General features: G+C 29.8%; 2 protein-coding genes and 1 long non-coding RNA gene across 3 annotated transcripts; 1 reads left to right on the forward strand and 2 right to left on the reverse strand.

Annotated features, from left to right (window-relative positions):
• Window positions 1–378: 378 nt before the first annotated feature.
• On the reverse strand, window positions 379–1130 carry LOC131669879 (uncharacterized). Its single transcript, XM_058945071.1, has 3 exons — window positions 693–1130; window positions 555–623; window positions 379–483 (listed from the first exon to the last, which is right to left on the reverse strand). Exons 1-3 carry the CDS (start codon window positions 1128–1130, stop codon window positions 379–381), a joined length of 612 nt encoding a protein of 203 aa, XP_058801054.1.
• A 4822-nt stretch (window positions 1131–5952) lies between these two features.
• On the forward strand, window positions 5953–9519 carry LOC131669863 (serine/threonine-protein phosphatase 6 regulatory ankyrin repeat subunit B-like). The gene is made up of 2 exons (XM_058945053.1): window positions 5953–6104; window positions 7049–9519. Exon 2 carries the CDS (start codon window positions 7229–7231, stop codon window positions 8777–8779), a length of 1551 nt encoding a protein of 516 aa, XP_058801036.1. The 5' UTR covers window positions 5953–6104; window positions 7049–7228; the 3' UTR covers window positions 8780–9519.
• A 3527-nt stretch (window positions 9520–13046) lies between these two features.
• Window positions 13047–14105, reverse strand: LOC131669938 (uncharacterized). The gene is made up of 3 exons (XR_009302407.1): window positions 14009–14105; window positions 13567–13763; window positions 13047–13478 (listed from the first exon to the last, which is right to left on the reverse strand). It is a non-coding gene; the product is annotated as an uncharacterized LOC131669938 (long non-coding RNA).
• Between the last annotated feature and the right edge of the window lie 746 nt (window positions 14106–14851).

Consider the following 14851-nt stretch of genomic DNA (forward strand, 5'->3'; position numbering starts at 1 on the left):
AACATTTATTTTTATCTTAATGTAAGTCTATTTTAACCAGAGATAATAAATATTTTGAAGAAAAAATATAAATATATCAATTGTCAATAATTGCCATCAGTTTTAACGTGTTATATAAAAACGCAAATTGTTGTTGATCTCCAATATTCTAACCGATTGATTGTTACATAAATTTGCAACGAGTATAATAAAATTAGTTAGGCATAAATTGAATAGCATGCTAATGAGAAAATTGTAAATATTTAATAAAATTAGCTACTATTAGAACAGTATATGTCATTGTTTCGTTTCAATTATATATACGTAATGGAAATAAAAATTTTGACGTTTACAGAACAAAATATGAATCGTAAACCAATCGTTTCTTAAATTTTATGACTAAGAACTGTTTACCAAAATAAACAAAGAGCCATCAAGAGATATCCAATCGAAAATCATGAATTTATTATTCGAATGCAGCAGACATGTAGAAAAGTTATTCAGCTGAAAAACAAGATTTTACATTCATCAATTATGATTAAAGGTAGTATTTTTTACTTTTTTTTTTTGCGTACCTTTCTTTTAATATCTTGATTTTCAATAGTTTCCAAGAGATCGCATATAATTTTAACCGTTTTCTTCGTCTACGAAAAATACATGAGCAATATTAAATTCTTATCAAAATTCATTGAATACGTCGACCGGAAATTTACCTCGTTAGTAAACTCAGAAATTGAAGTTACTAATATAAGTAAAGGAAGATTAGACTGCATAAAGTAAAATAAATTTATAACAACATCGATATAATTTCTGTACGGTTCGTCCATGAATAAAGGTTTTGTTAAGTCGTACATTGTCGCTATCAGTGAGATGAACACCGATAGTGAACAGAACATCATGGGAATGGAGTAGAAGTCGGATAAATTTTGACATAAGTTACTTAGCGATAAATATGAATGCTGTATATAAGCCAGAGTATCCATTTTTATTCTTGAGGAAGATTCAAATGTTAAGCTAAAAATATTGCTCAGGTTCGTGCTGGATAAAGCTTTTAAATTCTTATTCAAAACTCTAAATAAACTTGTAATTACTTGTACAATTATACCGTACTGAAGCAGGACTGTATTCTGTATTAAGCGACATATCAACATTGCGTTTAATATCAACAAAAGATCTGACTGTAAGAAGTTTGTAGATATTATTGATCCCAAAATAATAAATACATTTACAAAAAAGATAATTAGAAAGTTTTTTGTCGGGAAGTATACTACGTTATTCGTATTTTTAAGAGTAATAATATTGTAGATTTTATAAATCTTTTCACATATAAATAGCATTTTTCTTTGCAGTAGGCAGAATGACAATAAAATCAAACAAATGCACGTTATTATACACCTGTAAAACACCAAAAATAAATAGAAGTACGACGTATTGTCATTTTGCATAAAATTTTGACCCACAGAAAAGCCAAAATAACTGTAACCTATGATCACACACGCGAGTAATAAATTGTATGTCATACCAAAATAGCTTTTTGAAAATAGGCATTGCTTCAGATCTCCGTGAGAATTTACAAACCTATTGGTAATAGAAATCGGCATCATTCCGCACATTTTGAAATAATATAGTAAAACCTTGAACAATATCGCTTCAGCGTTATTTAATCTTGACGATATATTCAATAAATATTGCAATTTCAAGGTAACGTCATCGAAAAACGTTTTTACAGGCATTATATAAAGGATTAACGTTTGAAAAAACGACGAATAAAATTTAACTTGTTTGCGCCGATGCCAAACCGATAAATAATAGCTTATTTAAAAAAACCAACGCTAGCAAACTCGTTTAGCAAATACTTCAGTTCTGTAAAATAATATTGGTCTGATGCTGCGAGCGTATACTCAAGAAGTCCAAAAAATCAATCGATAGATAATGGAACGTTTGATCTTGAAAGCATTTTTTGAAAACTGTGTCACACAGCATTCTTCTTATGTACGTATAATGCATAAATTTTTCTTGTACATAATAACTGCATAAACAAGTCACTAGTTTCCATCCCTTTGTAGCTTTTTGATAATAATTAACATTATTTATTGCAACCAAGACTGAGGGGATTTTGTAAATGTTTGAGTAACATTTTTTTTGTACGGATTTTCACGAAAATAGATACCAAATCACATTTTTTCAAATATAATTTCGATCGTGTAATTAACGAAAAATCACAAAAATTAACAATTTTCTCAAAAAGTTTTACCGAACACCCATCTTAGAATGAACACTACGCTCTGATTATTTTTTTTTTAATTTTTACTAGCAAGATAATTGTTTGTTGTTCATTAAAAAAAACTTACCACATAAAAAAAAGCATAATTTTATCGATCCATCACCGAGAGTACGTAAATACTATGTTAGTCATGTCATAATTACCTTTTCCGGGAAAACAAGTTTGTAAAAATAAAAAAAATGAGAGTATGTAATTATTGTTAGTGATTTGATAATTACCTTCACTGGGAACACAAGTTTATAAAAATTAAATAAAGTATTGGCTGGAAGATTGATCATTTTTGGATACTTGATTTATTCTTAATTTGCTTTCACTGGATGTATAAAATATACTAGTAATGAAATATGATATAGAAGTAAATAATAAATTATATATACGAAACTAAAGTAACTCGTAATGGCTAAATTTTTTTCATTAATCACAATGACATTAACTAGTATTGTAGAAACTTTGAGCATTAAAATAACATTTAAATGATAAAGCAAAGAGCGTATTTAGCAGTTTTTTTCGCGAATTACTTTGTTTCATGTGTTGTTGGAATTTAATTTTCCCCAAAAATTCTTATTCACTGCACTTTTATTCAACTGAGATGATAATTTTTTTCTTTTTTTGCCACATTTTAATATAGGCATAGAATTCAGATATAATAGAAAATTCATTAAGTAATGTTCAAGTTGCAGAACTACACTAACTATCAATTAGAGCAATTATTAAAATGTAAAAATAGCGTGAAAAATCACAATAACAGAATCGTCGTATTCTAATGGACATATTATATTCAATTTTTACCGATTGTAGTAAGGAACCGTCCAAAAAAAAACCAGTCAAATATAGAAAATTTCACATTAGAATGCAGCAAACACGTGCTGTAACTAAAAAGAAAGTTATTGATAATATATTCTACAGAGTTTACGCCTCTATGAGTCAATACATAAATCTTGTTTTTGACTTCATGGCTTAGTGATGACATTATAATAACAACTGGTTATATATTACTTGTCTTTTGACTCTGCTCAGAAATATACATTATGTGTAAGTAACAACATCTTTATTTTATTTATTAAAAACACTCAACGTACTTCAACGATAACTGCGAAAAAATACCGTTGGCCAAAACAGCTAGTAAAAATATGTGGCATATTACTACCTGGTAATTATGCGTCACCGATCATAGTGTCGCATGTATGAATAAATTGCTATTAATCCTAAATAAATTATTTTTTTCATATAATTTATACTGTTACTTTTTTAAGACCCCCATGACGACATAACAACAATAACATTAATAATATCTCACAAATCCTTATCATATTTCTAACATTATTTGTTCAGTTATGAACGAATAATAATTAAGTGCCAATTATATGGTAATTATATGTTACATGAACACCAAAATTTTCGATATTTCATTTTTATTATCTGCACAAGCCATAGTCGAGCGTCCTTAAAAAGTCAGAAATTATGTAAAAGAACACAACAATTTACTTCCAAATCAATAGTAGTAACCTAGTAGTAATTTATTTGGAATCAATAGTAATTTAGTTCACGCGTTGAGTAATCGATAGCTCAAAATTCCTGAAGGTCAAAAGATAATAATTGGCGACATATTATGTTTTTATATTTACGAATAATTTCTTAATAATAAAAAAATTTTTAAAATGCCTGAGACGAAAATGATAGTTGAAAAATAAATATATGTTAACTCGAATAGTAAAACAAGAATAAGACGTATTCATTTACCAAGATTTGAAAAGATTTGATATAAAAATAGTGGACATTGTATTATAAGAATCAAATTAAAATTTATTATACCTCATAAATTGAATTAGAAAATTATAATAGATATACTTATATTTCTATAATGAAAATTTAAGAAAATTAAACAATTGGAGTGTTAAACATAAGTAAATAATTTTATAACAATTGTTAAATTTCTGTAATAATTCTCCAATTATTACAAGTTATTATTGTACATACTAATCCTTCGTACGTACAAATAAGTAATATTTCTCCTCTATGAGTTTGTGTATAGTTTAAGCTGTATACGAATATATAGGTTTTAAATAAAGAAATAAATAATAAAATAAATTTTCACTTGAATTAATGATATTAAAAAGTAAAATATCCAGTAACCTCATTTTGCTTATTCATTAGATACTATCTCATATATTTCTTCCACTTCTTAGATACCTATATAAAGTTAAATTATCACCACCGCGGTCTGTAGGTAATCTCCGCAGTCTTTTATTTTTATTTCTTTCCAGCAGCTTCCGATGTGATAATGAGAAGCAGTAGTTGAAGTAAATTCCTCTTCCATTTATTGTGCAATTTATTGATCAAAGTTTGCTTTAAAAATATTAAAACTTTGTATGTGCATATATCAATTTTCATGCCATATATTTTAAATTATCATTGTATAATTTTATATTGTTTACTAAATCCATTGCTGTATTATATAACTATAAGTTAACTATAAATCTTTCTAAACATTAATAAGCTACTTTTTTACAATTGAATTACAAGAAAATTATAAAAATTGTATGTAATTTTTTAAATGAATAACTTTGCCGCACCCTCGGTAACAAACGTTCGCTCAGATTTATGCTTTCCGCGCGTTGTTTTGAAAAATACCGTACTAGGGAACTACTTTCCCGCACTAGTTAGGTCATGTACTAAGTTTATATCTTCCTTTGGTGTGCTCATGAGTTTTCAGGAAAATCCGATGAGTGGAAGAAATTTTAGACTTGGTATATTAATTTTACCGAAGTATGTAATACTTCCAAATTTAACAACAAATTATTACATTTGACACGATAAGTAACACATAAAATAAAGTGGCTGTTATCATCTTGTTCTTCCTTCATATATATTATGATGTGCCTTCAACAGCCAAGATTTGTGAGACTTATTAGTTATAACTGTGACATTTAAAAATGTAACAAAAGCAATAGAATTCATTGTTAATTGTATACGAAGAATATGCTTATGGTTTTTCTTAATTATGCTTAAAATAATAACAATACGATGTAAAATTTAAATGTATTTCTTTTCTTATTAGATTATTAAATAAAACTTTAGTAAAAAAATAAATAGAATAATTTCAATAAGCTCTAGAAAATCGAAATGTAGTAAGTATACTGATTTTCAATACGTTGACCTTAGAGAAAACCTATTGAAACAAAAATTTAAGTCAGCAATTGTTTAAAAATAGTTTTTTGTTACAGGTGAAAATACTCACTGATAACGGATCAGTCAGACTCTTTACTATTACTTTTTACTCTTTGCATAAGTAAGAGCAGGTGAACCTGTCATTCGAGAAGCCTTGCGGACTTACAAACATTTCTAGCAATGATGAAAAATTTGTAAAGGGTGAGACTGTGAATCGAAGGACTCGACTTTCAGTATAATCGTCATTTATTAATTGGTTTATTGTATGATGTAAAAGTGTGATAACTAAACGCTTACTAAATTAATTTTATGCCTTTTTCAACTACAACGATTTAATTGCTTATCGATATTCAGGCTTATACAAAGTTTAACATGTCGCTATCATTTGTAAAAAGATTTTTCCAGGGAAGCTGAGAGTATCGATCGATACCCATCAGTTCGGGCTCCCTTCCAATCCGATTCTGCGCGTTGCGCACTTACGATGGAGCATGAGCGAAGAGCGTATTGACAAGTTGCCGACGCATCCCATTCCAGGCACACCCCATGTTTCTATTGATTTTGGAACAGTGTTTCAGTTATGAGTATACTTAAATCCTTGCAGACGCAAACATGATAAAAACGCAAGCCGTGCTACATTTAAGAGGTGTAGATTTATCAGTGCACGAGCAACGAGGTAAGCATTTAGTGTTCAATGTTATTCGTAGAATCTGGCAAGCTTAGAAATAAATACTATCATTTTCATTATAAATGGCATTTGAAAAGCGTTGATTGTTCACGCTTAGTAAAAAAAACGATGACGCCATGATTTAGCATTTGAAAAAATGAAAAGGAAAAAGTCAGTGCTATTTTTTTAATTATGCTATTACTTTCGGTAAATGTATTGTATGAATTCAATTGAAGTGAATATAAATCGATCCAGAACGAATGTTTGTGACGGCGAGGGAAGACACGAGAAAAAGAGAGAGAGAGAGAGAGAGAGAGAGAGAGAGAGAGAGAGAGAGAGAGATAAAACACTCGTGTAGGCATCGATCAATTAAATCGGGTGGATAAGAGAAAGAGAGTTACGCGAAAGGAACGGCAGAATCGTCTTACTTTCGGTTGGCGATTAGCATACCCGCCCGCTCTGCACGTGTGTGTGTTGCAGAATTCTTCCAACACGTCTAGCTGTATACTTCTGTGCAGCATCATCGACGCACATGCCAATTGACCGTGCAGCTGGGCTCAAATATGCTTTGATGTCAATTGTATCTGCCATTAATTAAAAAACCAAACTTTTTGAAAAAGTTTCGACGCAAGATTTATTAAATTATCAATTGCAAAGTCAATAAGTAAGATATTTGATTACCATGAAACGCTACTGAGTTACTAATTTTCATTTTAATTGAACATGATTTTATTTGGTAAATGAAGACATTGCAAGTGTTATTGTAAAAAACAGATACTAAAAAATATTTCTAGTAATATTTGTTTATTTTAGTTATTCGTGCAAGTTTAAAATTTGAAAATTAAATTTATTTCATTTGAAAAAACTCATTTTTTAAATTTCTACTGATAAAAAGTATTTTTTTCTTGATACTTGTTTCTTCTACTTCAAATAATAAAATCTTTTTATTTCAGTCGCAGATCTACAGATTCAAATACAAATCAAATAAGATCGTCGAGTTTCGAAAACTTTAAATGTACGTACCAGCGAACAATACTATAGTGGATCACAAAACTTAACGTTAAAAACGATAATGCTACTTAAGTCTCCATGGAGTTGACATTCAAATAATTTTACAACGCTGTATTTCCACAATGCATCGTAACGAACTATTCGAGCTAAACAGATCGATCGGTTTATTTACCATGGATGAAATCGCCAAGAATTTTAAAAAGAATAAAATGTGGGTAAACAGCGTCGACGAGAGAGGTGACACTCCTCTTCACATTGCGGCAAAAAATAATCAAATTTCATTGATTCGCTCGATGTTACCTTACTTTGCACATGCCAATATAGTCAATAATCAGGGAGATACAGTATTGCACATTTTTATCGACAGTTGCATGAAAAATGAGATGGATTCCGTCAATGAATCCACTAATGTTATTCGTACTTTCCCGTTTAAAAGTAGATTTTTTGACACAAAACATCGAATAATTCGCAGTCTACTTTCTAAAGGTGCAGACATAAATTTAAAGAACAAACAAGGTGTAACGGCAGCACAATTAGCAGCTAAGTATGGTTACATCGACGTGTTAAAAATATTCAAGATTAGTAAAAGACATTTGTGCGTGCGTACGCAGGATGGTGAAAATTTGTTGCATCTCATCTGCAAAAACGCAAAATCCCCGTATAAGGATACACCTATGGAGATAAAAGTAATGAGTTATTTGATAAATCAAAATTGTAATGTAGATGACGTCGATGCTGAGGGCTATTCAGCAGTGCATTACGCATTGCAAACTCGTCAAGTCGAGACCGTAAAGAAACTTGTTCAATTTGGTTTTAAGATTCGCCAATGGAGTAAGAAAGCCTTGTCAAAGCATCTGTTAACAGCTGCAGCTACGTGCGATCCATCGGTCATTCGATTTCTAATCCAACATGGTGCTGATGTGAATGTCAAAGATCCGTCTGGTATGAAACCTTTGCATTTAGCGTCGTTGCGAGTTTTACATCAGTACGATGCGATGGAAATACTTTTGAAGTCAGGTGCGCATATCTACGCAAAAGATAATATTGGTCAACTACCTTTGGATTACGCCTTAAAATGTGCGAATATCGAAGGATTAAAGTGTCTCATGGAATTCGGTGTTGATGTAATCAACACGGATTCTTTTCAGCAACTTTCAATTGATCAGATAATAAATCGAGGGCCACTGGAAAAATTTGCCCTTAAACATTTCACTAAATTAAAAGCAGCTGGATTCAAAATCAATAAGGCTTATGAGCCCTATCTAAATAGTAATGATTGGAAAAAATACAAGCGAATATGCCTCGAAGAAGTAAAGGAATTAAAATTGTACACGGTAGGCGACAACATGTCCCTGTACGATTTACTGCACATGGAAACGAAGTATTGTAATCATACTCATTTGACAAAATTGCTACGTATTTTAAAATCTTCGTTTCCAATTTACTACCGCATTATTAGAATAAAAATTTACGAGATTGAAAGGAAGACATTAATCAAATCAGCTATTTCGGCTTGGTATGAACTGACAAATGTCAATTTGCCTTACTATTGTGTTGAGAATATTATCTCATATCTCAACAGTTGTTGCCTCAGAATGATGATTAGCAGCTCTGAAGATAGAATTGTTTATAACTCTGTGTTAATTCAGTCGGAATGGTTAGAAGAATCTTAACGAGAAACAAAAAAAAAGAATTATCGTCTTAGATGAAATTTACGAGAAAACTTGAAGAACTGTTATTTTATATTGAATTTATTCTATGTAATGTGTTCATTCCTTGTATTTTATGTATACGCGTTAACTGTGATTTAATGTGATTGTTACATGTATTCTATTACTGCCTTATATTTTTTTATTGATTTTTTCGAAATTTGTCTTTATACTTATATACTTTGGATTAAACTTATTTTCATATTAACATTCTTGAATGTTCTACCAGTGGTAAACTAAGGACTTTGATTTATAGTGGGTTTTACTTCATTGTTTACATAATTTTATTTGTATTTCATATACATATATATAATTAATGTAAAGTAAAATTTTATCAGGTTCAAGAGTGTTTTTAATATTTAATATGTCTATAAACGTGTTTTAATAAAATTATCAATATAAGTATTGGAAATAAATATTTCTTATCCTTCCATCTATATTAAAAAACGATGAGTCATCAACATCCGGTGTTGTGATTGATTATAATGCTAAGAGATTGCGCGAAATTATGAATTTTCGTATACTTTGAAATATTTTTATTATATAGAAGTGCAAGGTTTATATTGGCAGTAAATTCAATTTACGAATAATTTATATAAACTATAATGTGCAAAAATGGAAATATGCCTTTAAAAAACGTTATCAGAAAATAAGAGATTGTTTTCAAATTATACTGGAATAATTAGTATGAATCGATAATTGGATTACCATCTGTGAAATGAAGTGTCGTAATCGAATATAATTGGATAAGAGAAAAAATTAATACAATAGAATAGAGAAAATTAAAGTTTATTATTTTACATCGTGAAGTGAAAGATATGTGGGAAACGAAAACTATTTATCAGAATATTAAATTTGAAGAATATTCACGTGTTTTCAACAAAACAAATAAAGAACATAGAATACCACAGAAAACCGCCGTAGAGTAGGGCCGTAGAAAATCACTGCTGTTGAGTAAACTTATTACTGTACGTTTCAAACAATATAATAAATTATAGAAAAACAAAAAAAAAGAGCAGGCGAAGTGTACTAAATAACGCTAGTATGTTTAATAAAGAATATCACTTGGAAATCCCTAAAGACAGAAACAACAAAGTTTACATTTTTACATACAGCAATACCACCCAAATATATCATCATGTAGAAATTATAAGTTTTCAAATATTTCATAATTTGTACGTAAATTTGATGACTATCGAGTGTTATTTGAAACTCGAGACTTTTATCGAGCTTTCTAAATCAGAGCACACTAGTCATTATTCACTAATTTCCAAGCAAAGCTCTGCAAATGGAAATCTCAGCATAATATTAATTGCAGTTCGAACTATTTGATTTTTCTTTTTTCCAAAAAAATTCAAATATACTTAAAATTGAAAATTTCTTTCTTCATTATTTTTTCAAATCCACGCTTGGAGATGTTTTTTATAACAATGCGTCTGAAAAAGTTTAATTTAACAGTAAAAATGAATAATTTAAATAATAGTAGCCGTATTAACAAAATATTGATTTTTTAACTAAAAGCATTGGTAAGTGGAGAAAAAAATGTTTGCACTGAATTAATTTTTACTATTGAATTCAGGACGCAGAGATATGTTTAAAAAAAATATTCGCTACCATATACTTAACAATATTATAAAAGAGCTCGTGCCTTACATGATTGGAAACTTAAATCGTTGAAAAATTTGATCGGTTGATTTACGACAACACCTTGTTTCAAATATTGTTGCACAACGTCGACATCCTACCTGATACAAACAATATGAAAAACGGAAATCTCTTTTTTCGTCTAACAGCTCGAAAGTAGCATTTTTCGACCACGGCTCGGTCCGTAACAAACTAATTTCGGCCTCGCTGGGCAAAAATAGTTATTTATGTGTCTTTGAGGAGCCAATCGCTAATACGGTATAGGGAAGATGATTGTACCGCGGGATAGTACAACGAATAGTATGAGCTAGCAAAGTGAAAAGGCAAGGCCGTACCAGGGTTTTTAGATACAGAGAACAATCGGTCGGTAAATGGATCGCATACAATGCAACTATTTACAAATACTAATATATTGAGGATAATAAATAATATTTTTGTTTTTGGATTCTTTATTAAAAAATGTATATACACACTTATTTATACAAAACTAAACTTTCTAACTAAACTTTTTAACCAACCGATTGTTCTATGTATATAAAAACTCAACCCTCATATAACCTTGCCAGAATTTAAAAATATTTTATAACTTTGATGAAGCCGTATTCAAGTTACGCGCAGGAGGCACTGAATGAATAAATACGTGGTGTAATGACGCAACTGCATACTATCCTTTCTGCTGGCATGTGACCCATGCGCTAAGCCGATATACCGAGAGCAGCACAGCTGCCATACGGCTGCATACAGCTCAGTGCCATCCCTCCCGCTAGTTTCCCAACTATTAGTTTCAATACAGTCCAGGAGCTCCTCGTAGGTTTACGACTTCTTCAACCAATGAGCGCCCTCTAATACGTATCAACTCGAATACGACTGCCTAGACTATAAATTATTTCTATGCCCTAATGAAGTCAAATACCTAAATCTTAAGGTATTTGAATTTTACTCAATTCATTAGTATATTAAGTAAAACATTTATAATCTTAAAAATAACATTATTTTCAATTTACTTTAGCATTAATGGAAGCAGGCATATTACTAAAAGTAATTCAATCGACAATATTTCTTATTACAAGATAATTTCTTTTCCAAGAGTTTTAGCATCAGAAATCTTTTCTGAAAATTTTTTATTTATTTTTTCATATTTAGCGCATCCAATTACTTAGGAATGTACTGTTTATTGCACAAAAAAAATTTTTAACATGAAACTTTCCGTCCCAGATGGTCCTGCTGAAATTTTAAACACTAAATTTGTCAGGCACTTTACGTGACAGATTTATCAATTTTATAAATAATTTCCATTGATATAGATAACGTTAATTTCAGATTTTTCAATTTTATAAATTAATTCTATAACGTATATGTAGCGTTAACTTCAGATTTTTTAATTTTATAAATTACTTCCGTTGTATAGCTAACGCTAATTTCAACATAAAAAACTCCGTTCTGAAAAGGCTAACCATTTTCTCTTTCCGTAGAACAGTGACCAACCGATCACGTAAAATATCCTGATAACATGATGCAAAGTGATTACAGTTCATCTTGTCGCTGTCCTTCAGTTTTATTGTATCTATCTGATAGTGAGTAAAAAAACTAATGCTCCACTATTTAGTAAAATATTTACAGTTGGTTTTTCATGCTTCGTGTATTTTCCGTCGACCCCTCTGCATCTTTCGCGTTGAAGCATCAATTCGGTTCTCGAAAACCGTAATTGCGCAACGATAGTTTAATCGATACGAGGACCGTAGTATATATTGTTAATGAATCCACAATTGTAGTTCAGCACGTAGATCTAATCAATTATTCGTGTCGTAGATACGACGACATCCTTAGTGTGATCATTAGACCGTTATTAAAGTTTTGTCGATGAGGTGGTTGACTAGTCCATCTGGACATTGGTCGGCGTGGAGATATCTAATAAAAGACAGTAGTCTCTTGACTCTAAGTATTCCGCTTGATTCAGATTGAACCAGCACTCTAACGTTCTGTAACTATTCCACTTGATCCAGATTGGACCAGCACTCTAACATTCTGTAAATCCATAAACATGGCCGCTTGGTGAAGCGTCTTGTGCTGCTGCACCAATGGGTGGCACCACGCATCAACTGAACAGCCGGACCCTAACATTGCCTCGATCAGAAACGCATTCTTCAAATAGACAGCTTACTGGATGAAACAATCCAATTTCAATACATATGTGTATAAAATTTTGAAAATTACGTAAAGGTTAAGCACTTTATCTGTTTTATTATATACAGACAGATACATATTACGTAATGTACATGTAACAGTATGTTCGCATGAAACTTAAAATGCATATAAACGAGTGTTTATAAGAAGTATTGATGTACACACCTATACGTACATTTATTAATGTAAACGCGAATATTTCTATTTTTTGAATTTATAAAAGAAAAGAAAAAATTGTTTTCGAATTCTTTATTTTACTTAAAATTTATATTTTTCATGTAAAAAAACATTTTTTTTCTATTTACAACTTTTTTGTATCTTTATTAATTTTTCAGATATTTAACATGAAAACTTGAAAAAAAAAATCAATTTTTTACTAATATATTTGTAAATCGGGTAAAACTTAACGTAAACTTGTTTAACCACGTATTTTCAAGTTCAAAGCATAAGTTTTTGAATGTTGTTGACATTTTTGAAATTCAAGAATTATACAGAATTACATGAGGGTTAAGCATTTTGATTTTTTTATTATTATTTTATTGTTAATAAAACATATTTTCTAGTTTTTTTTGTCCGCAATAGTTTTTTTTTCGAAAGCTATGAGCTCACAGAAGGCAATCGCGTTGGAATTTTAGAGCTACGATAATTTTTCACCAAGATATAAAACTTTTGTTCTTTCGAGACTTTTTCCTAAGGTTGGCAAAAGGATGTGACAAGGAGTGTAATTCTTGTACTTGAAAATGAATTGCGGACATCTATGCTTGTTAAATGCTAAAAGCAGCAATTTAGATTTATATTTCTCTTTGACAAAGAAACGTATGCAGGTAAACATGTTCTGTAAGTAAAATAATAACTTTCAGGGCCTTTAGTGTCACACAAAAAGTCTGTTAATCTAGTGTTTAATTGGTAAATTTTTTCCTTACATTTACAAACCTTTCTCTTGAAACGTCTTTACTATAGTAATTTTTATCAATAATGATGATTCACTACACTATTATCTCCTAATATTTGTTTGTAGATAAAGTAGTACGGACGACGCTACGTTTTTTATCGTGTAGAACTGCATCAACCTACTGCATTGACATGTTCTTCTGATAGTCGTAAGCATTATACTGTTTTGCTGTCGAATTATATATGGCGTTCAAATTCAAAGATATAAATACGTTTCTTCTGATTAATTTACTGACCATTGAGTACGTGTTGTAAACAAATCGATAATAAAATTACAGTAATGAAAAAATTCGTATTTGATATGTGTGAAATTATTCTTACGAAATCGTATCGGAAATCATATTTTATATAAACGTTATAGGTTCTGTGCTTTTTATCATAACATATATAGCAGAGTTAGTTTTACGTAATTACCTATTTTATCTACTGTAGTCATTGTTTGAATATTAATTATATAATTTTTAATATTAATTTTGTATTGAAACTACTTGTAACGCACTGCACATATAAGGGACACACTTTTCCAGCTTCGCATCATGGTATAGACTTTATATAAATGGAATATAAATTTGCATTTTGAAAATCGTTGTGCAACTCTCGTTAATAATTACAATTTCTATCGTATCATTCGCCGACTACGTCTGTTGTCGAGTCGAGATAATTAAGTATGGTATAAGTGTATATAACGACTGATATAATTAAATTTGTTATGTACTATATATAGCATTGCAATTATTAACAAGAGCTGCAGAACATTTTCGAAATTCAAATTTATATGCTGTTTCGTCATTCAATGTTTAAATATATATTAGTGTTGGTTGCTATTATAATAGGTATCACTGTTACATAGGGAATGAATATAGATATTTACAAACTACATAAATACTGTGTAAAAAATGTTACTGATTTTCTTTATATTTCTGTCAAAGCTGTATAAATATTTAACAATTTATTTTCTATGTAGATGATGTGTAATTACTTCATTAATTATATGTTAGATAAATAATATTATAATTTAACAAATAAAATTGTTTAATAATATTTCTAACATATTGCTTTATTTTATTTTGCTTATATTAATGAAAAAAATTACGTCAAATACAAGTCAGTTGAATCTAATTTTAAATAGCTAAATAAGATCATTTTCATGTTATAGAGTTTAATAATACACTAACAAATTTATTTGGAATATGCTATCGGACAGCTACTTATTCAAATGTCTCATAGCCAATAATGCTTGATTTTTTAAAGATTCTT

The sequence above is a fragment of the Phymastichus coffea genome, unplaced genomic scaffold (assembly GCF_024137745.1).
Source record: "Phymastichus coffea isolate CEN01 unplaced genomic scaffold, Cenicafe_Pcof_1.1 PCOF00098, whole genome shotgun sequence".
Taxonomy (NCBI): domain Eukaryota; kingdom Metazoa; phylum Arthropoda; class Insecta; order Hymenoptera; family Eulophidae; genus Phymastichus; species Phymastichus coffea.

What these genes read in the sequence shown, in the direction of transcription:
- LOC131669879 (XM_058945071.1), bottom strand. Translation starts at nt 1,130, where the DNA reads ATGTTGATATGTCGCTTAATACAGAATACAGTCCTGCTTCAGTACGGT. An exon ending in TTTCTGAGTTTACTAACGAG is followed by an intron (nt 624 to 692) that starts GTAAATTTCCGG and finishes TATTTTTCGTAG; the next exon opens with ACGAAGAAAACGGTTAAAAT. An exon ending in ATCAAGATATTAAAAGAAAG is followed by an intron (nt 484 to 554) that starts GTACGCAAAAAA and finishes CTTGTTTTTCAG; the next exon opens with CTGAATAACTTTTCTACATG.
- LOC131669863 (XM_058945053.1), top strand. Translation starts at nt 7,229, where the DNA reads ATGCATCGTAACGAACTATTCGAGCTAAACAGATCGATCGGTTTATTT.